The 23235-nt window shown below is 43.2% G+C and overlaps 1 protein-coding gene across 3 annotated transcripts in view; it reads left to right on the forward strand.

Moving 5' to 3' along the window:
* Nucleotides 1–23235, forward strand: part of phf20l1 (PHD finger protein 20 like 1) — a 152697-nt gene that overhangs the window by 67263 nt on the left and 62199 nt on the right. For 2 of the 3 annotated variants that reach the window (XM_070895310.1, XM_070895329.1), the window contains 2 exons: nt 15802–16069; nt 16795–16983. In XM_070895310.1, the coding sequence (XP_070751411.1) occupies nt 15802–16069; nt 16795–16983 (457 nt within the window). The remainder of the gene's footprint in view (nt 1–15801; nt 16070–16794; nt 16984–23235) is intronic. The other variant, XM_070895320.1, reaches the window with a different exon arrangement.

Consider the following 23235-nt stretch of genomic DNA (forward strand, 5'->3'; position numbering starts at 1 on the left):
TCTTTAGTGGAGCTATCCACTTAATCCCACTCCCCTGCTCTTTCCCTGTAGCACTGTAAAATGTTTCCCCTTCAAGTATTTCTTACCAGTTGCGTTTATATTGCCGTTATTTTAAGGATTCTGGTCAACTGTTTCTGTTTGTGCTGCTATATTGAGCTCGCATATCCCAGAGGCTGACATATAGGGCCCAAGTTTCCACATGATTTGCGCCAGATTTTTAGGAGCAACTGGTGGAGAACGGACTAGCTTAGAAATCGCAGTTCTCCACATTTTATTTCTGCAGTTCTAGTCAGGTAGAACAGTTCCACTTTGGAACAGAATTTTTTCTTCAAAAGGTGGCGTGTCCGGCCACTGACGCCTGATTTGAAAGTTTCCACAGTGAAAACGTAATCCAAACTAACTTAGAATGGAGCAAGTGAAGATTTTTGTACGACTGAAAAAACCTGTTCTACACATTAAAAAATCAGGCGCAGGTTACAAATTAGGCGTCCAGAACGAGGTGTGGGGGAGAAGGGAAGTCATTAAATTCTACAATAAATCCTTATTTATACTTCTACAAATATTATACAAATAAATCCAACCTGAATAAAAATTTATAAGCAAAGAAAAGATTAAATAAACCATCTTCCTACCTGTGTGAAAGTGCTTCAGCCAGGGAGAATGCTGCAGCAAGCCTCACAAAACGAGGCAGTCATTCCCGAACGCGGTGGGAGGGGGGAAGGAAGCCGTTCCAGACGGCCGGCGGGCGGGCGGGAGGGGACCGACCGACCGAACGCGGGGGGGGCGGGGAGGGAGGAAGCCGTTCCAGATGGCGGGAGGGAACCGACCGCCGACCGAACGCGGGGGGGGGGAGGAAGCCGTTCCAGACGGCGGGCGGGAGGGAGGGAACCGACTGAACGCAGGGGAGGAAGCTGTTCCAGACGGCGGGCAGGGACCCGACCGACCGACCGAACGCAGTGGGGGCGGGGGAAGGAAGCCGTTCCAGAAGGCTGCAGGAAGCCTCAGAAATTGAGGAGCCATTTCCCGACGGCAAAAGGGGGAGGTCGTCGGGAAACGGCTGCCTCAACTTTCTGAGGCTTCCTGCAGCCTTCTCAATGCTGATGTGCTGATGGCAATGTGCTTTTATTAAAAAATGTTCAAAAACTAAACGGCTACAAAGAACTACAAAAATGGCCGAGTGCCAATGTTTCCTTCACACTGCGCGTGCACGCACGCTCCAACGCGCACGCGCAGCGTTGCCGGCAGGAAAAAAACTAATTTAAATAGTACCCGCCCCCTCCCACTTACAAAATCAGCGCGAGTGTAGGCTCCGCCCCCCCTGGGCGCCGCGCCAAACAGACAAGGAGCTGCAGAACGCTCCAGAATCGCGAGTTTTTTTTTCCGGCGCCGTTTTAGGCGCGAAAAACGGGCGCCCAGCTCGGAGGGGCGACCGTTTTTTATCGTGTGGTAACTTGGGCCCATCGACCCAGTTTGTTGCCTGCTGCCAGGATAAGTGAGCCAGATTGAGCAGTAGAAACCCCGAGAGCTGGCTTGTGGATAGTGAAATCCAGTTTAAACTCCACCAATATAAAAGCAGCTACCAGTTGAGGTTGTACTGCAGCCAGTGAACAGCTGAAATGATGCGAGGCTACCACCTCAAGGTGACACAGATTTCTGTGTCATAATCAGTACAGAATTTGTCGTGTAAGGAGGTACAGATCAGACTAAATAGTGAAGTGCCTGCGATTGTAAAAAAGTGGTGAATTTTAGTTTTAATGATAAATTGGGCAGAATTACAGAATACGAGTTGCAAAATTCTGGAATTCCATGTACTGAAAGTGGAATTTGATTTGCTGGTTTTCACAGAAAAAAATGTATGGAATCCTGGAATGTAATCCCCAGAACATTTGAAAAGAAATCCCAGAATTCCACTTGATGAAATGGAATTTGGCTTATTCAGTGGTGTAAAATGATGGCCCTGATAATGATCACTGTTAAGAACATCATTAAATATCTTGCCTTCTGTTGTCTTCAGTTATTAAGTTGGTTTCAAAGAAAACTTTGAAGTTGCTGACTCAGACTAAGATTTCTCACAAACTCACATTAGAACTTTTCATTTTGAATAAGCAACTTTGCAGACCTGTTGTGGTTTGTCATGTGTGTTTTTTCATTAAAGTATTATCGAGCTAACAAGACAGAAGCTAAAATTTTAAGGGCTTTGTTATTTGTCCAGCGAATTAGGTACATACGAACATAAGAAATAGGAGCAGGAGTAGGCCATTTGCCCCCTTGAGCCTGCTCCACCATTTAATAAGATCATGGCTGATCTGGTAAAATTAGATAAAAGTTAGATGAAACTTGGTATTAAAGATAGGAATATATTGTGGATTGCTAAGGAGCTAAAAGAAAAGGACAGGTTAATCTTTCACACAATCTTGTCAGAACCAGTTCCCACCTGAAATGGTCATTATCTTTTCTTTCACAGATGCTGGCTGAACTATATGTTTTCAGTCTTTTTGTTTTTTTAATTAGATACAAAAAAAATTATTTTAAAGAATGGCACTGTGTATTTCTTTCTGGTTTGATTCCTGGGCAGCTGGAATCTGTGTGAGTGTTACTATTTTGTGTTGTGAGTTTAGAAGGTTTATAGTTTAAACAGTCTCTTCAAAACAAATTTTCAAAGGAAAGCAGATTCTTGTACCAGGAATGTAATGCTGTTAGAATATAGAAACATCAGCACATGTGGCATTGATATATAAACCCAAGAACTTACCATTAATGTAGAAAAGCATCCAAGATGCTTCTCGAGAGGTGTTAGGGTTGACTTCAAACTTAGTCAAAGTGGTGGGTTTTAAAGAAGGAGAGGGAGGTTGAGAGGCACAGGTGTGTAGGGCGGGAATTCTACAGCATGGGGCCTAGGAAACCGATGATAAGGTCACCAGCAGTGGTATAAGAACATAAGAAATAAGAGCAGGCGTAGCCCATTTGATAAGATCATGGCTGATCTGATCTTGGGCTCAGCTCCTTCTTATTAGGCGGTCCCTCAAATCGCGGATGACTTTCTTCCATGTCAAGAAGGGATGAGTTCGATGAAGGACCGAATATTCCAGATCCCGAGCTGCATATTGAAGGGTGAAAGATGCCTGTTCATGGATTTTTTTTTAACGTGAGGTGGCCGTTGCACACCAGCCACCACACGTACTTGATAGAGCTTGGTCTTGGTCCAGTGGCAAGGACTAACCAAGATGACTGGAGACCAGCTCTGCTGCACATACCTAGGGTGCATATATATCAGTGTGGGCTGGCCTGTGCTGCCCCTGGGCCCATGCCTCTTCTGGGCCCCAAACACGCGCCTCTCCTGGGCCCTGATCACATCGCTCTGCAATCTCTCGCCACTCCTGCGCTCCTGCAGTACCTGCCCACGTTCCAATCAGTGGCCTGGACCTTGATGATGTACAATCCAGTCACCCTCTTCACTGCCATCACTCTCCTGCACCAGCTCACGCTGCTCCCTGCAGTGGTATGCGCGTTTTAAGGCCCCGATCTGCTGCAGATGTTCCCTCGCAGGTCAGGGCCGCCACACTGCTCCTGCTCAGTACACCTCTCTACCCGTTCCCCATAATAGAAACATAGAAAATAGGTGCAGGAGTAGGCCATTCGGCCCTTCTAGCCTGCACCGCCATTCAATGAGTTCATGGCTGAACATGCAACTTCAGTACCCCATTCCTGCTTTCTCACCATACCCCTTGATCCCCCTAGCAGTAAGGACTTCACCTAACTCCTTTTTGAATATATTTAGTGAATTGGCCTCAACAACTTTCTGTGGGAGAGAATTCCACAGGTTCACCACTCTCTGGGTGAAAAAGTTTCTCCTCATCTCGGTCCTAAATGGCTTAACCCTTATCCTTAGACTGTGACCCCTGGTTCTGGACTTCACCCAACATTGGGAACATTCTTCCTGCATCTAACCTGTCTGAACCGGTCAGAATTTTAAACGTTTCTATGAGGTCCTCTCTCATTCTTCTGAACTCCAGTGAATACAAGTCCAGTTGATCCAGTCTTTCTTGATGGGTCAGTCCCGCCATCCCGGGAATCAGTCTGGTGAACCTTCGCTACACTCCCTCAATAGCAAGAATGTTCTTCCTCAAGTTAGGAGACCAAAACTGTACACAATACTCCAGGTGTGGCCTCACCAAGGCCCTGTACAATTGTAGCAACACCTCCCTGCCCCTGTACTCAAATCCCCTCGCTATGAAGGCCAACATGCCATTTGCTTTCTTAACCGCCTGCTGTACCTGCATGCCAACCTTCAATGACTGATGTACCATGACATCCAGGTCTCGTTGCACCTCCCCTTTTCCTAATCTGTCACCATTCAGATAATAGTCTGTCTCTCTGTTTTTACCACCAAAGTGGATAAACTTACATTTATCCACATTATACTTCATCTGCCATGCATTTGCCCACTCACCTAACCTATCCAAGTCACACTGCATCCTCATAGCATCCTCCTCGCAGCTCACACTGCCACCCAACTTAGTGTCATCCGCAAATTTGGAGATACTACATTTAATCCCCTCGTCTTAAATAATTAATGTAGAGTGTAAACAGCTGGGGCCCCAGCACAGAACCTTGCGGTACCCCATAGTCACTGCCTGCCATTCTGAAAAGTACCCATTTACTCCTACTCTTTGCTTCCTGTCTGACAACCAGTTCTCAATCCATGTCAGCACAATACCCCCAATCCCATATGCTTTAACTTTGCACATTAATCTCTTGTGTGGGACCTTGTCGAAAGCCTTCTGAAAGTCCAAATATACCACATCAACTGGTTCTCCCTTGTCCACTCTACTGGAAACATCCTCAAAAAATTCCAGAAGATTTGTCAAGCATGATTTCCCTTTCACAAATCCATGCTGACTTGGACCTATCATGTCACCTCTTTCCAAATGCGCTGCTATGACATCCTTAATAATTGATTCCTTCATTTTACCCACTACTGAGGTCAGGCTGACCAGTCTATAATTCCCTGTTTTCTCTCTCCCTCCTTTTTTAAAAAGTGGGGTTAAATTGGCTACCCTCCACTCGATAGGAACTGATCCAGAGTCAATGGAATGTTGGAAAATGACTGTCAATGCATCCGCTATTTCCAAGGCCACTTCCTTAAGTACTCTGGGATGCAGTCCATCAGGCCCTGGGGATTTATCGGCCTTCAATCCCATCAATTTCCCCAACATAATTTCCCGACTAATAAGGATTTCCCTCAGTTCCTCCTCCTTACTTCTGACTCCTTTTATATCCGGAAGGTTGTTTGTGTCCTCCTTAGTGAATACCGAACCAAAGTACTTGTTCAATTGGTCTGCCATTTCTTTGTTCCCCGTTATGACTTCCCCTGATTCTGACTGCAGGGGACCTATGTTTGTCTTTACTAACCTTTTTCTCTTTACATATCTATAGAAACTTTTGCAATCCGTCTTAATGTTCCCTGCAAGCTTCTTCTTGTACTCCATTTTCCCTGCCCTAATCAAACCCTTTGTCCTCCTCTGCTGAGTTCTAAATGTTTCCCAGTCCCCGGGTTCGCTGCTATTTCTGGCCAATTTGTATGCCACTTCCTTGGCTTTAATACTATCCCTGATTTCCCTTGATAGCCACGGTTAAGCCACATTCACTTTTTTATTTTTACGCCAGACAGGACTGTACAATTGTTGTAGTTCATCCATGCGGTCTCTGAATGTCTGCCATTGCCCATCCACAGTCAACCCCTTTAGTATCATTCGCCAATCTATCCTAGCCAATTCATGCCTCATACCTTCAAAGTTACCCTTCTTTAAGTTCTGGACCATGGTCTCTGAATTAACTGTTTCATTCTCCATCCTAATGCAGAATTCCACCATATTATGGTCACTCTTCCCCAAGGGGCCTCGCACAACGAGATTGCTAATTAATCCTCTCTCATTACACAACACCCAGTCTAAGATGGCCTCCCCCCTAGTTGGTTCCTCGACATAGTGGTCTAGAAAATCATCCCTTATGCACTCCAGGAAATCCTCCTCCACCGTATTGCTTCCAGTTTGGCTGGCCCAATCTATGTGCATATTAAAGTCACCCATTATAACTGCTGCACCTTTATTGCATGCACCCCTAATTTCCTGTTTGATGCCCTCCCCAACATCACGACTACTGTTTGGAGGTCTGTGCACAACTCCCACTAACGTTTTTTGCCCTTTGGTGTTCTGAAGCTCTACCCATATAGATTCCACATCATCCAAGCTAATGTCCTTCCTAACTATTGCATTAATCTCCTCTTTAACCAGCAATGCTACCCCACCTCCTTTTCCTTTTATTCTATCCTTCCTGAATGTTGAATACCCCTGGATGTTGAGTTCCCAGCCCTGATCATCCTGGAGCCACTTCTCTGTAATCCCAATCACATCATATTTGTTAACATCTATTTGCACAGTTAATTCATCCACCTTATTACGGATACTCCTTGCATTAAGACACAAAGACTTCAGGCTTGTTTTTTTAACACCCTTTGTCCTTTTAGAATTTTGCTGTACAGTGGCCCTTTTTGTTCTTTGCCTTGGGTTTCTCTGCCCTCCACTTTTCCTCATCTCCTTTCTGTCTTTTGTTTTTGTCTCCTTTTTGTTTCCCTCTGTCTCCCTGCATTGGTTTCCATCTCCCTGCCACATTAGTTTAACTCCTCCCCAACAGCACTAGCAAACACTCCCCCTAGGACATTGGTTCCGGTCCTGTCCAGGTGCAGACCGTCCGGTTTGTACTGGTCCCACCTCCCCAGAACCTGTTCCAATGTCCCAGGAATTTGAATCCCTTCCTGCTGCACCACTGCTCAAGCCACGTATTCATCTGCGCTATCCTGCGATTCCTACTCTGACTAGCACGTGGCACTGGTAGCAACCCGAGATTACTACTTTTGAGGTCCTACTTTTTAATTTAGCTCCTAGCTCCTTCAATTCGTTTCGTAGGACCTCATCCCTTTTTTTACCTATGTCGTTGGTACCAATGTGTACCATGAGAACTGGCTGTTCTCCCTCCATTTTTAGAATGTCCTGCACCCGCTCCGAGACATCCTTGACCCTTGCACCAGGGAGGCAACATACCATCCTGGTGTCTCGGTTGAGGCCGCAGAAACGCCTATCTATTCCCCTCACAATTGAATCCCCTATCACTATCGCTCTCCCACTCTTTTTCCTGCCCTCCTGTGCAACAGAGCCAGCCACGGTGCCATGAATTTGGCTGCTGCTGCCCTCCCCTGATGAGTCATCCCCCTCAACAGTACTCAAAGCAGTGTATCTGTTTTGCAGAGGGATGACCACAGGGGACCCCTGCACTACCTTCCTTGCACCACTCTTCCTGCTGATCTTCCATTCCCTAGATGGCTGTGGACCCTTCCCCTGCGGTAAGACCAACTCGCTGCACATGCTACTCACGTCATTCTCAGCATTGTGGATGCTCCAGAGTGAATCCACCCTCAGCTCCAATTCTGCAATGCGGTCCGTCAGGAGCTGGAGGCGGATACACTTCCCGCAGATGTAGTCGTCGGGGACACCGGAAGTGTCCCTGAGTTCCCACATGGTACAGGAGGAGCATATCACGTGACCGAGCTCCCCTGCCATGACTTAACCCTTAGATACCCTTAAATTGACAACAACAATGTTAAAAGTTACTGACTGTTATAGAAGAGAAAAAAGAAAAGCTACTCACCAATCCAGCCAATCACTTACCCCCTTGGCTGTGATGTCACCTTTCTGTTTCTTTCTGATTCTTTTTTGCCTTCTCCCTGTAGCTGCACAAGTACACCTTTTATAGGCCTCACCAACGCCACGAACTCCCGCCTCTGACTGCCGCTGCCTCTGACTGCCGCTGGCCCTTTTATAGGCCTCACCAACGCCATGAACTCCCGCCTCTGATTGCCGCTCACTCCCTTATTGTTCAAAAATCTGACTATCTCCACCTTAATTATATTCAATGAGCCAGCCTCCACAGCTCTCTGGGGCAGAGAATACCACAGATTTATGATCCTCTGAGAGAAGAAATTCCTCCTCATCTCAGTTCTAAATGGGCGACCCCTTATTCTTAAACGATGTCCCCTCGTTTTAGATTCCCCCACGAGTGGAAACATCCTCTCTGCATCTACCTTGTCGAGCCTCCTCAGTATCTTATGTGTGTCAATAAGATCACCTCTCATTCTTCTAAACTCCAATGAGTATAGGCCCAACCTGCTCAACCTTTCTTCATAAGTCAACCCCTTCATCTCAGGAATCACCCTAGTGAAGCTTCTCTGAACTGCCTCCAATGCAAGTATATACCTCCTCAAATAAGGAGACCAAAACTGTACTCCAGATGTGGTCTCACCAATACCGTGTACAGTTGTAGCAGAACTTCTCTGCTTTTATACTCTATCCCCCTTGCAATAAAGGCCAACATTCCATTTGCCTTCCTGATTACTTGCTGTACCTAAATACTAACTTTTTGTGTTTCATGCACAAGGACCCCCTGGTCCCTCTGTACTGCAGCATTTTGTAATCTCTCCGTTTAAATAATTTGCTTTTTTATTTTTCTTGCCAAAGTGGATAACCTCACATTATACTCCATCAGCCAAATGTTTGCCCACTCACTTAGCCTGTTCTTTGTAGATTCTTTGTGTCCTCCTCACAACTTGCATTCCCATCCACCTTTGTATCATTGGCAAACTTGCCTACATTACACTCTGTCCCTTCGTCCAAGTCATTAATATAGATTGTAAATAATTGAGACCTCAGCACCGATCCCTGTGGCACCCCACTAGTTACTGTTTGCCAACCGGAAAATGACCCATTTATCTTGACTCTCTGTTTTCTGTTCGCTAGCCAGTCCGCTATCCATGCTTATTACCCCCAACTCCGTGAGCTTTTATCTTGTGCAGTAACCTTTTATGTGGCACTTTATCGATTGCCTTCTGGAAATCCAAATACATCACATCCACTGATTTTCCCCTCATCCACCCTGCTTGTTATGTCCTCAAAGAACTTCAGCAAATTTGTCAAACATGATTTCCCTTTCATAAAACCATGCTGACTGCTTGACTGCATTATGATTTTCCAAATGTGCTGCTACTGCTTCCTTAATAATGGACTCCAGCATTTTCCCAACGATTGATGTTTGGGTAACTGGTCTATAGTTTCCTGCTTTCTGTCTCTCCTTTTTAAATAGGGGTGTTACATTTGCAGTTTTCCAATCTGCTGGGATCTCTCCAGATTCCAAGGAATTTTGGTAGATTGCAATCAATGCATCCACTATCTCTGCAGCCACCCCTTTTAAGACCCTAGGATGCAGGCCATCAGGTCCAGGGGACTTGTCCACCTTTAGTTCCATTATTTTACCGAGTACTTTTTCTTTAGTGTAAGTGACTGTATTAAGTTCCCCCTCCCTATAGCCCCCTGATTATCTATTGTTGGGATGTTTTTAGTGAAGACCGATACAAATTATTTGTTCAAAGTCTCCGCCATTTCCCTGTTCCCCATTATTAATTCCCCAGTCTCATCCTCTTGGGCACCAATGTTTACTTTAACTACCCTCTTATATACCTGTAGAAGCTCTTACTATTTGTTTTTATATTTCTTGCTAGTTTACCCTCATAATCCATCCTCTCTCTCTCATTTTTTTAGTTGTCCTATGTTGGTTTTGCAACATTTCCCAATCCTCTGGCCTCCCACTAATCTTGGCTACATTGTATGCCATTGTTTTAAATTTGATACCATCCTAGTATGAAGGGTGGGGATATACAGGAGTCCAGAGCCAGAGAAATGTAGAGTTCTAAGGGGGTTGTAAAGCTGGAGGGGGTTGCAGAGATAGGAAGGGGCGAGTCCACCAAGGGGTTTAAGTACAGAGATGAGAGTTTAAATTTGAATTGTGGGAAGACTCGTGACGGGGGCTGGCGGGTGGGGTGGGGTGGGGGGTAGGTCCTGGAGGAATGTAGGTCGGCAAGGACAAAGAATGATAAACGAGCATGACTTGGTATGGAATAGGATGTAGGCAGCAGAGTTTTGGATAAAATGACATTTATGGAGAGTTAAGATCAGGAGGCTGGCCAGGAGAGCATTGGAGTTATCAAGCCTGCACGTGACACAGACAGGAGAATTTCAAAGGCCGATGGGCTGAGGTAATGGCAGAGGCAGACAGTGCCAAGGAGGTGGAAGTCGGCCTTTTTGATGGAAAGGCTTTTGGGACTGAAGCTCAGCTTGGGGTGGAAGGACATCAAGGGGTATACAGTTGCGATTAGCTTAAGACAGTGGACAGGGAGGGCTATGGAGCCAGTGACATTGAAACATAGAAAATAGGTGCAGGGTAGGCCATTCAGCTCTTCAAGCCTGCACCACCATTCAATAATATCATGACTGTCATTCACCTCAGTACCCCTTTCCTGCGTTCTCTCTATACCCCTTGATCTCTTTAGCCGTAAGGGCCATATCTAACTCCCTCTTGAATATATCTAACGAACTGGCATCAACAACTCTCTGCGGTAGAGAATTCCACAGGTTACCAATTCTCGAGTGAAGAAGTTTCTCCTCATCTCAGTCCTAAATGGCTTACCCCTTATCCTTAGACTGTGACCCCTGGTTCTGGACTTCACCAATGTCGGGAACATTCTTTCTGCATCTAACCTGTCCAGTCCCATCAGAATTTTATATGATTCAATGAGATCTCCTCTCATTCTTTTAAAATCCAGTGAATGCAGGCCCAGTCGATCCAGTCTTTCCTCTTATGTCAGTCCTGCCATCCCGAGAATCAGTCTGGTGAACCTTCGCTGCACTCCCTCAATAGCAAGAACGTCCTTCCTCAGATTAGGAGACCAAAACTGAACACAATATTTCAGGTGAGGCCTCACCAAGGCCTTGTGCAACTGCAGTAAGACGTCCCTGCTTCTATACTCAAATCCCTGAGCTATGAAGGCCAACATGCCATTCGCCTTCACTGCCTGCTGCACCTGCATGCCAACTTTCAATGACTGATGTACCATGAGTCTTGTTGCATCTCCCCCTTTCCTAATCTGTCGCCATTCAGATCATATTCTGCCTTCGTGTTTTTGCCCCCAAAGTGGATAACCTCACATTTATCCACATTATACTGCAACTGCCATGCATTTGCCCACTCGCCTAACCTGTCCAAGTCACCCTGCAGCCTCTTAGTATCCTCCTCACAGCTCACACCGCCACCCAGCTTAGTGTAATCTGCAAACTTGGAGATATTACATTCAATTCCTTCATCTAAATCATTAATGTATATTGTAAGTAGCTGGGGTCCCAGCACTGAGCCCTGCGGCACCCCATTAGTCACTGCCTACCATTCTGAAAAGGACCCGTTTATCCCGACTCTCTGCTTCCTGTCTGCCAACCAGTTCTCTGTCCACGTCAGTACATTACCCCCAATACCATGTGCTTTAATTTTGCACACTAATCTCTTGTAGGACCTTGTCAAAAGCCTTTTGAAAGTCCAAATACACCACATCCACTGGTTCTCCCTTGTCCACTCTACTGGTTACATCCTCAAAAAATTCTATAAGATTTTCCGAGCATGATTTCCCTTTCATAAATCCATGCTGACTTGGACTGATCCTATCACTGCTTTCCAAATGCGCTGCTATTTCATCTTTAATAATTGATTCCAACATTTTCCCCACTACCGATGTCAGGCTAACCGGTCTATAATTCCCTATTTTCTCGCTCCCTCCTTTTTTAAAAAAGTGGTGTTTACATTAGCTGCCCTCCAGTCCATAAGAACTGATCCAGAGTCGATAGACTATTGGAAAATGATCATCATTGCATCCACTATTTCTAGGGCCACTTCCTTAAGTACTCTGGGATGCAGACTATCAGTCCCTGGGGATTTATTGGCCTTTAGTCCCATCAATTTCCCCAACACAATTTCCTGACTCATAAGGATTTCCTTCGGTTCCTTCTTCTCACTAGACTCTCGGTCTCCTAGTACATCCGGAAGGTTATTTGTGTTTTCCTTAGTGAAGACAGAACCAAAGTATTTGTTCCGGTGCTCTGCCATTTCTTTGTTCCCCATTATAAATTCACCTGATTCTGACTGCAAGGGACCTACGTTTGTCTTCACTAATCTTTTTCTCTTCACATATATCTATAGAAGCTTTTGCAGTCAGTTTTTATGTTACCAGCAAGCTTCCTCTCAAACTCTATTTCCCTCCTCCTAATTAAGCCCTTTGTCCTCCTCTGCTGAATTCTAAATTTCTCCCAGCCCTCAGGTTTGCTGCTTTTTCTGGCCAATTTATATGCCGCTTCCTTGGATTTAACACTATCACTAATTTCCCTTGTTAGCCACGGTTGAGCCACCTTCCCCGTTTTATTTTTATTCCAGACAGGGATGTACAATTGTTGAAGTTCATCCATGTGATCTTTAAATGTCTGCCATTGCCTATCCACCGTCAACCCTTTAAGTATCATTCGGCAACCTATTCTAGCCAATTCACGTCTCACAACATCAAAGTTACCTTTCCTTAAGTTCAGGACCCTAGTCTCTGAATTAACTGTGTCACTCTCCATCTTAATAAAGAATTCTACCGTATTATGGTCATTCTTCCCCAAGGGGCCTCGCACAACAAGATTAATAATTAGTCCTTTCTCATTACACATCACCCAGTCTAGGATGGCCAGCCCTCTAGTTGGTTCCTCAACATATTGGTCTGGAAAACCATCCCTTATACACTTCAGGAAATCTTCCTCCACCGTATTGCTACCAGTTTGGTTAGCCCAATCTATATGTAGATTAAAGTCGCCCATGATTGTTTCTATTGGTGAGAAAGCAGGAATGGGGTACTGAAGTTGCATGTTCAGCCATGAACTCATTGAATGGCGGTGCAGGCTAGAAGGGCCGAATGGCCTACTCCTGCACCTATTTTCTCTGTTTCTATGTTTCTGTGATAACTGCTGTACCTTTATTACACGCATCCCTAATTTCTTGTTTGATACTGTCCCCAACCTCACTACTACTGTTTGGTGGTCTGTACACAACTCCCACTAGCGTTTTCTACCCTTGGGTATTCCGCAGCTCTATCCATACAGATTCCACATCATCCAAGCTAATGTCCTTCCTTACTATTACGTTAATTTCCTCTTTAACCAGCAACACTACCCTACCTCCCTTTCCTTTCTGTTTATCCTTCCTGGATGTTTGAGTTTCCAGCCTTGGTCACCCTGGAGCCATGTCTCCGTAATCCCAGTTATATCATATTCGTTAATAGCTGCCTGCACAGTTAATTCGTCCATCTTATTCCGAATGCTCCTCACATTGAGGCACATAGCCTTCAGGCTTGTCTTTTTAACACACTTTGTCCCTTTAAAATTTTGCTGTATTGTGGCCCTTTCTGTTTTTTGCCTTGGGTTTCTCTGCCCTTCACTTTTACTTTTCTTCTTTCTATCTTTTGCTTCTGCCCCCATTTTACTTCCCTCTGTCTCCCTGCATAGGTTCCCATCCCCCTGCCATATTAGTTTAACCCTTCCCCAACAGCACTAGCAAACACTCCCCCTGGGACATTGGTTCCGGTCCTGCCCAGTGCAGACCATCCTGCCCAGTGCAGACCATCCGGTTTGTACTGGTCCCACCTCCCCCAGAGCCGGTTCCAATGTCCCAGGAATTTGAATCCCTCCCTCCTGCACCACTCCTCAAGCCACGTATTCAGCTTAGCTATCCTATTTCTACTCTGACTAGCATGTGGCACTGGTAGCAATCCTGAGATTACTACTTTTGAGGTCCTGTGACGAAAGTACAAAGTTTGTGACTGAAGTGCCAGAGATAATTGCTTTGGATAGCTGGAGCTGGAGGTAGTTACAGCTCATTCAAGACTAGTTGTCTGACTAGCAGTCTGAAGCAGTGGAGGGATCAAGAGCGGTCACAGAAAATTAGAGTTAGGTGCTATTGCTCTACTTGTGCAAACTGATCACATGTCTGTAGATGATGTCACCAAGTGGCAGCATATAGATGAGGAGGAGATGGTTAAGGATGGATCCTTGTACAGGGGGTGTGGGGAATTCACAGATAACTATGTGGGGGTGGGAAAAGAAGCCATAGGAATGTCCTGCCTATGATCAGATGGGTAAGAATGGAAGTAAGAAAGAATAATCATTCCAAGCTGGATAATGGAAGAGAGGCATTGGTGGAGGATTGTGTGGTCAACCCTATCGAAGGCTGCAGAGAGGTTGAGGAGGGATAATGTAACATGGTAACATGACATTGGTTAGAAATGTTTTAATGCGGTAGAAGGGCATAAACCTGACTGGACGGGTTGAAAAAGCAGTTGCTGGAGATGGGTGTGTATCTAGGAGGCAACAACATGTTGCAGGAGTTGGGAGAGGAAATGAAGGTTGGGGACAGTGACTGAAGAGTGAGAATTATGTGCAATATCAGCTAGCATGGGGTCAGGATCGAAAGTTGGGTAGTTAGCAGTTCAGTGGGCATGTGGTTGAAGGAGCAGGAGCTGGGTCTCTTGAGAGAGGCGAGTTTGGAGAGAGCAGGGGGAGATGCGAAATAAACTTGAGTGACACTTGCTGCAGACTGATTCATTCTAGAAGACATCTTGGATAATGTTGAGTTTATGTAAGCTTGGAGTTGGAAAAATTGCTGCAAGATTTACTGGTCTGGTTTGTTTTTTTGTTGTCAAAAACAAATTGTCAGTCCCATTCTAGCCCTGACAAACTTGGTAAGATTTAGGCATATTGCATAAATGATCCTCTATGTGCCATCTTGCACTATTTGAAGAAGAGGTTGAGGCTTCAATGGTTGCAAGTAAGGAGGTCAGAATAGAAAGAAAACTGGAGAGAAGTAATTTTTTTTTTAAAGACTTCCTTATTGGCCTCATTTGTAAAGGCACAATCCAGTGTAGCACTGTCAAACAGACAAGAAGATCTTGAGTTTGATCTCTGGTCTGTGCTGAATGAGCAATCTTAGTTAGGCAGCAGTTAGGGTGATATGATGGACCTTAATGGCACTTGACTCTGAAAGGGAGAAAATATCAGCCAAGGCTCCTGGTCCCGATCACTATCTCGTGACCAATGTGGGAGAGTGAACATGTCTGGACATTGGTAGAGAACTGAATCGGGTGCAGGTTGTGACATCCTCCATGATTGAGTAGTCTGTCAAAACACTGTGTCGAGACTCACACTTGATGAATGGCTATTTGGTTGGCTTACTGGAGGCTGCCAGCACCTGTACACTAAAAGTTCAAGAGGACGGGAGAAAATTGGAAAAAAATATACTAGGCTAGGTTGTGGATGCCAGACTGTACTAAACAGAATTTATCACGTTCCCTAGTTGTGAAATTAAAATAAATTCAGGATTAAATTTGAAAAATCTGAGTCACATAATAAAGATTGAGTCCTTCTGAAGTGTAATGGGAGCTTTACTCTGCATCTAACCCAGCCTGTGATTCTTATATGTGCGGTATAAAGATCGTTTTTCTACATCTAACCCAGTTGTGAGCAATACTGTGTTTCTAATATTGAAGTGCTTCCTGAGATGGTCTAGATAATGGTATTAATTTAACCCGTATTGTACTTTACTAATAGTGTTTAATGACAATGTTTAATGGGTGTAAGAAGTGGGGAAAATGGTCATTGTACAACCTGTATGGAAACATGAAACATTTTTATTTACATTATGATATGCTTGGATTGAAGTGTTTTAACTTGATTTGACACTTTTGGTTTGAAAATGACACTATAAATCATCAGAAGGTTTAATACGGTAACTGCTGTTCCCAGGAGATCATCACATAGTTAATTGTCGGCCTTTAATTTTATCTAGCTGCCACCCTCTGATACCACTGACCAGCTGAAGACTGAAGTGAGCAGCGGCGACTCCTGTCCTCTGAATCAAAAAAGCGATCCACTCTCTTCATCTCCACCTTCGGCGAAACTCCGAGCACGGAAAACAAAGCCTGAGGAGCCATCCGGGAATATAAAGGCTTCAGATCCAACTCCTACCCCAACTGTACCTCAGGGCAAGGAGTTGCACAATGTAGAATTTCCTCAGACATTACCCCCACCTCCACCTTCAGATATCCCTCAGACTGGTTAGTGCGTTGCTTAGTGAGTCTTGCCTAGAGGGGTTTTAAAGCAAAGAGCTTCTTAGCTTCTAGTCGTGGCTGTTAATTGTGTTGAAAGAATTATGAAGATTTTGTTGTTTTTCTTTGAAAACCACATGTAAACTGGTATTTTCAGGTATGTCAGCATGTTTAGTTATGTAAAGCTTTTCTTTTAATTTTTTTGCGTAATTTTAATAAGTGATGTGATGCATGCAAGTTCCTCCACTTTACTGCTCATGGGTTAGGCTGCACCATAGATGCTGAGATCATGGTTCCTACTAAGGTAAAAAAAAAATGTACTCAACTTTAAACGCGCACAGCTGATGGAAATAGAAGCCTGATTTTAATTTCATGAATTAGTCCACATTTGCTCATGAAGGAGACGAGTCAGATTTCTTAACTCTGGACTGTGTATCATCCTCAATATATATAACAATGATTTTTTTTTAAACCTTTCAAATAAAATTGATTTTCTTTGCTCATAGTCACTGACAGAACCAGCTATCGGTCACCCTAACTTGTTTCTTTTTATAATGAGTTCTGTTATAAAACCCATGGGGTTGAAAGGGGTACAACACAACTGTTTCTTTCACTGTATTGCGTTGTACTATCAAAAGCCAATACTAAAATAGGCGACCACAACAAAAGAAAACAAGTAACTAACACCATTTAAAAAAAAAAGAAGGCTAATTGAGCATCTCTTCTTCCTAAAGGCCCTTCTCAGCCCAGCAGTCCGTCCATCCGGTTAGAAAATTCCAAACGTAGGAGACGCTCTGTACGGTTAGCAAATGCTGCAGGGATTGATGGTTCCACTGACGAAGGGTATATACCCTCTCCATCCAGTGGTATGACAGGACAGTCGGGCAAATCCAATAATCTGACAGACAGCAACATACCAGAGGGTGAGGATAAAAGTAACTGAACATGTTCAGCCAGTCGTACCTAATAGACGAACATCTAGGTTCCACTCGGTATGGTATTTATCCGGCGGGGATTTCCCTAAACCAAATAAAAGTGCATAGGGTGACCAAGTTGCACATGCGTTACTCAATCAAACCCGTTCTATTTTGGAAAAATATTGTATCATTTGGAACCCTGATGTACGTTCTGCTCATGCTGCGGTTCCTGTTCTGTAAGAAAATTTACCTTTAAAATTTTATATCTTGAATATATATTTTTTTAATGAAACGGCAGAGAGGGGAGGAGTGTATCAGTTTCTGGACAGGATCAGTTGATGCTGAAGTATAAGTGGCATCAGTCTGGCTGTGGCATTTTGTTGAGCAAAAATAGCGCTCAGTGGCATAGCTGCACTGGAGCTGAAGCTCTAAGTGGATGTATTCTTGAGTGTCAGCATGACACTTTCTCATGCGATCATTGGGAGCTCTTGACTGTTTATTTTAAATAGTCTTGTTGTGGCGTGATCATATTTGATATAAAAGCAGCGGCAGCTTCAAAAAAAACTCGAGGCAGTGGGTCAGCAGACCCAAATCATTGATGGATTTGAAAGTTTGTAATTGGCTGTAGTCTGAGCAGTGAGCAAGTGGCAGTATTTGGCTTGTGCAATGTACTTGTTGACCTGTCCAAGGTAGTAAAATGAAGAAGAGAGCACAGCTCTACCGTTCTATTTTTATAGATATTTTGGATGGACTTTTTCTAGCCAAGTAGGAAAGAGCAGCTGATCATATTCTGGACCAAAATGTAGACTCTTAAGGGGCGTAGCAGAGAGGGTGTTGATTTGACCAGCAAACCGGAACATCACCTGCATAATCCTGGAACTGGCTTAATCACTAATATCACTGTACATCAGTCAGTATCCCATGGCTGTTTATTAACCAAGTAATTAGTTTAAAACTCCATGTTGTAACTAACAGCCAATATGTTTCTTCTTCTTGCTATTCTTTCTCTCTTCTCCCTCCAAAGAAACAATCTCACCATATAATGGCTTTTAATACTGAAACTAAAACAGCTGTCAGAAAATAGTAGGATGGCTGAGTGAGCTAGAAGAATACTGGCCTAAATCGAGAGGCTCGGATAACCATTCGTGACATGAACCAGGCCTTTTAAATTATTGCTACCCAACACTGCTTCCAGTGGAGTTTTCCATTTGTGTGTTTAAACTTTTAAAATTAAATCCCTGTTTTTTTTTCCAAAAAAAGTTTTAATTTTTTCTCCTTGTTCCTTTTAGGTTCTTCAGCTCCTATGCCTAGCACTATTTCTAGGCTTAGAGGGTAGGCAGGTGACCTCTTCAAAGTCCTGTCATTGCTGCTCTTGGGTACTGAGAGATGCAAGGCTTGACTTGGACAATGGATTTGTTTTAAAATTCTGTTTCTTTTTCCCATATCTCTCGCTTCTTCTTAGACTACCAGGCTGAAATCATGCTCTGTGACATTTTCAGTTGACTTATTGTTTGGGGCTAAATAGAACATGAACTGGGTAGGGAAAGGGAGAAATAAGAGAATGAGATAAACTTTTGATGAGAAGAATATTTGCAACCAAAGGCTGTTTTGTTTTACTTTTCTCTGAGGGGACTAAAGATAAGTTGTTTTCCTTTTTTGAAAAAAGAGTAAAATTCCTAGTAAGAACCCTGATCTGAAGCCTACGATTGGTGTAACTGCCTTGTAACTCAATGCCATTGGTGCTTACTTGAATTGAATGTACTCTTCTGATGTTGTTGAGCAATGTTATAGTCGTGCCATTTGATGTCGGTGCGTGAAGGCTATAAGTCGCATGATGTCTTTGACGTCAAGTCAATGTAAGCTATTGATCATATTAGTGGCAGAAGAGGAGGTTGTTTTGTCAAGGAACTTATTCAATGTGTTGTACATCTTTTTTTTTTAAAGCAATTTTTAAAAAATCCATCATGAGGTAGTGTTACGATTCGCTGAAAGGAAACCGCTGGATATGTGCATCGGGACCAAGTGTGTGTACAGTAGTGCAGGGAGCCTTGTTGCCAAGTACACTACCTCATGAAGAATTTTTATAAAACTTTAATTACTTATTCTGCTATACTTTTTTTGTAAAAGAGGAAAATACTGTCTTGCTAAACAAAGGAAAAAAAAATAAAAGTTATGACTATGTTGGATTGCAGAACCCTTGCTGTTTGTCTTTTTTTTTGTTAGTTAAAAACTTGAGGTCTTCCTCATGATATATCTATTTAACCAATTACAACACAGAAGTATATCACATGTTCAAAGGTATTGCCTAAATTTTTTTTTAAAGTGGGACGTAATTCTGGCAGTCAAAAGGATGGCTTCAACATCAGGGTTCTTATTCTCTAAAATGGCTGCTCCTCCACTCCGACTTACTTTTACCCCTCTGACTTTCAAGAGAAAAGTTTTGTAATAGTGAGTGTAGTGGCGAGGCAGTTGGGAATTAAAAAGTAGATTAGCTAAATTAGTGTAGTTTTTGCAGGTGGGGGAGCGGTTGGGATTATGGGGACAACACCCATATCTGGGAGGAGGATACAGGAGTGACAAGCACTCCCTTGCTGTTTCCAAGAACTAAAACTGCCATTTTTCAGATTTTATGAGCACTTTTGCTCTAGCTTAAATAATTTACATATAATGACATATTGTAACTTGCTAAAAATGCATTCCTGCGGTTAAAACCTTCTATTCCAGCAGCTGGTCTAAAGTATCAGTGTTTTAAACACTGTTCTTGACACATGACTGAAGATCACATGGCAACACTCTGCATTCTCAATGGCAACATTGTGGTCAGTAATGGAACGTAAGAACTCTATGATTAAACTCCACTGGAAAAGCTCATGAGGAAGAAATATTGGATTTTTCAAAATAATTTAAAAAAAACCCTCCTTGTGGTTAATATCAATCAAACCCCTCTAGTATGATGAGAACCTTGTGCATACCCCACACATCTGTTCCTTTACAGCACTGATTCAGATTCACTTTTGCAAATGAGTCTTTTTAACAACTGGTAAAGGTGGTCCATTTTAAGGGGGTGCTTTTCCCTGCCATAATAGTGGCATATGCAAACAGAACACTATCACCCACTCAGAGTGGGCATGGCGACAAAGGCTCTGCTCATTACTGAATGGCCACAGCTATGATAGATAAGATAGTGGGTATGTGACAGTAGCCTCACCAAAAGTTCATATCGCTAAACAGCAAATACATTACAAACCCTGTTCCAGCCTTAAATTCATTTAAAGGTATCTATTTGCATGCAAACTTTCTTTCTAAAATTCAGTCTGACTATGGTGTGGGTGTTTTTCTGGTAGTTTTCTGATTCTAAGATATGAAGGTGATTTCCAAGTTTTATGGCGTGTAACCAGAAGCTTTAGTTGACAGGAACTGCAGCATCAACAGGGTTTTTTTTCTTAAGTTGTAAAGTTACAGAAAAGTTCCCAACTGTTGAATTTAATATATTGAGTACTAAAGCTGGAATATTTTTACGGTTCAAATGAATGCTATAATTTATTTGAATTGAGCTATATGTTAAAAAAAAATTCCTTCTAATTGGTGGTAACTTTTTTCTGTTGCTAAAATGACTTCAGTTAATATTACAATGTTTTGATGTTTTTGTTAAAATTAGGATAGATACCTTGGTGAAGGGCCAAGGCCCATAGTGCAGGTCAGCACTGTTCAGTCAAGGGAGATTCAGCAGTAGTGATTGGAAGATTTCAAGCTTGGATTTTCAAAGCTTTCAAAGGTCCTATGAAAGGATGATCACAGATGGTGCAAAGGAGGAAGAACATTGGAGGAACTTCAGAGGAACAATGACCATAATAATGATTTAACACAGAGCAGAAAGGTTGCAATTGGGAAAGAACGTTTGAAGGCTAGAGTTCAGAGGATGATCACCTTTCGAGAGATGTTTTTCCATTGTATCCTGTTGATTAGGAGAGAGGTGCTAGAAAAGCCACTTGGTATTAGAGCAGTATTCAGACTTTATAGAAAGTTGGATCGTTTGAAGGATGTGGAGGGGCGGGGGAGAAATGTTTGACTTGACCAAGAAATCCTTGGCATTTGATAACGTTCCATACAAGAGGTAATTAAACAAAATTAGGGCTCATGGGATTGGGGGTAATAGACTAGCATGGACTGAGGATTAGTTAATGGACAGAAAACGGAGAGTAGAAATAAATGGGTCATTTTCGGGTTGGCAGGCTGTAACTAGTGGGGTACCGCAAGGATCGGTGCTTGGCCTCAGCTATTCACAATCTATATCAATGATTTGGATGAGGGGACCAAATGTAATATATCCAAGTTTGCTGATGATGCAAAGCTAGGTGGGAATGTAAGTTGTGAGGAGGATGCAAAGAGGCTTCAAGGAGATAGAGACAGGCTAAGTGAGAATATGGAAAATGGAATATAATGTGAAGTTATGCACTGGTAGGAAAAATAGAAAAGCAGAGTATTTTTTAAATGGTGAGAGATTGAGAAATGGTGTTCAGAATAATTGAAAGTTAACATGCAGGTACAGCAAGCAATTAAGAGAGCAAATGGTATGTTGGCCTTTATTACAAGACGATTTGAATATAAGAGTAAAGACGGCTTACTGCAATTATATAGGACCCTGGTGAGACCACACTTGGAGTGTTGTGTACAGTTTTGGTCTCCTTACTTAAGGAAGAAATGATATACTTGCCATAGAGGGAGTGCAACAAAGGTTCACAAGACTAATTCCTGGGATGGGGGGATTGTCCTATGAGGGGAGATTGAGTAGACTAGGCCTATATTCTTTAGAGTTTAGAAGAATGAGAGATGATATTGACACAATACAAAATTCTTACAGGGCTTGACAGGGTAGATACTGGGAGGATGTTTCCCCTAGCTGAGGAGTCTTGAACCGGGGTCACAGTCTCAGAATAAGGGTTCGGCCATTGAGGATTGAGATGATGAGAAATTTCTTCACTGAGGGTGGTGAATCTTTGGAATACAGAGGGCTGTGGAGACTCGGTCATTGAGTGCATTCAAGAAAGTGATATATAGATTTTTGGATATTAAGGGATATGGGGATAGTGCAGGAAAGTGGAGTTGAGGTAGAAGATCAGCCATGATCTTATTGAATGGCGGAGCAGGCTCGAGGGACTGAATGGCCCACTGCTGCTCCTATTTCTTATGTTCTTAAGACCTTGGACACCTTTAGCAGTGGAGGAGTTGTGGGAATTCCTTGATGCCAGAGGGAGTGATTTCACACCAACAATGTAGAGTGTATTGGCAGTAGGTACTCTGACCACTACTGCCACAGTTAATCCACCCAAAGCTGAATGGTATTCTGGAAGCAATTTAGAAAAGAGCCGCTAGGCTAATAACTAGGGAGAAGGGTTTGAGGAAGTGGTTGGTGGTAAAGAAAAGGAGTTTGGGGTTATCTTTGCCTTCCAGTATCGTTGTAGAATAGTGGTCGGTTTTGGCAGTGGAGAGTGAGGCCTGGTAGAGCTCGATGCGGTCAAGCCAACTAAACTGGTTGCGTGCCAAGTATGTTTGAGTGCGACTTGGAGTGAAATAAAAAAAAGAATGATTGCAAGCTAATAATCTAATCTTGAGGTTCATAAGAAAATTGCATATTCCTTCAGCTTTTCCCTCATGATTTGTAGTGTCATTCAACTCCCTTGATGTTTCTGCTGCCTTATAGCCTCAGGTGTCCATTTTCTGAGAGATTTCCTGTAGGTGCCACTGAAGAGCTGCCTGAAACAACTGCTCATTGAGTAAAGCTGTTCCAGTGGAGTAATACTTACTGGTTATTGGCAAGGATACACGTGGTTTTAATTAAAGGTTAAAGCAGCTGAAATTGAGGTTTTTGTAATCTTTTACGTGAGAGACCGGCATCAATGTTTTGAGAAGCAAAGAACTAGCATTTATAAAGCACCTTTTAGGTCCTCGGGATATCCAAAATTACTTCCAGCCGATGAATAACATTTGCAGTGCAGTCACTGTTGTTTTGCCTACAAGTGATTACATTTCAAAAGTAATTCATTGGCTGTGAACAAAGATTAGTTCGTCATGTATGTATTTAAATTTCTCCTTCATTTTAAAAATTACAAGAAGGTGCTTCACCTCTGCTGTAATGTATCAACAATAACCCTCAGAGGTTCTTCAGATAGCTTAGTTGGGTACATGCCCTGTCTCGTGTGGAGCTAAGCTGACGTGCTCAGTAAGCTGATCTTAGCACAGGTAGCAGTAGGGTTGTAG

This window comes from Pristiophorus japonicus, chromosome 1 (assembly GCF_044704955.1).
Source record: "Pristiophorus japonicus isolate sPriJap1 chromosome 1, sPriJap1.hap1, whole genome shotgun sequence".
NCBI classification, from domain to species: Eukaryota; Metazoa; Chordata; class Chondrichthyes; family Pristiophoridae; genus Pristiophorus; species Pristiophorus japonicus.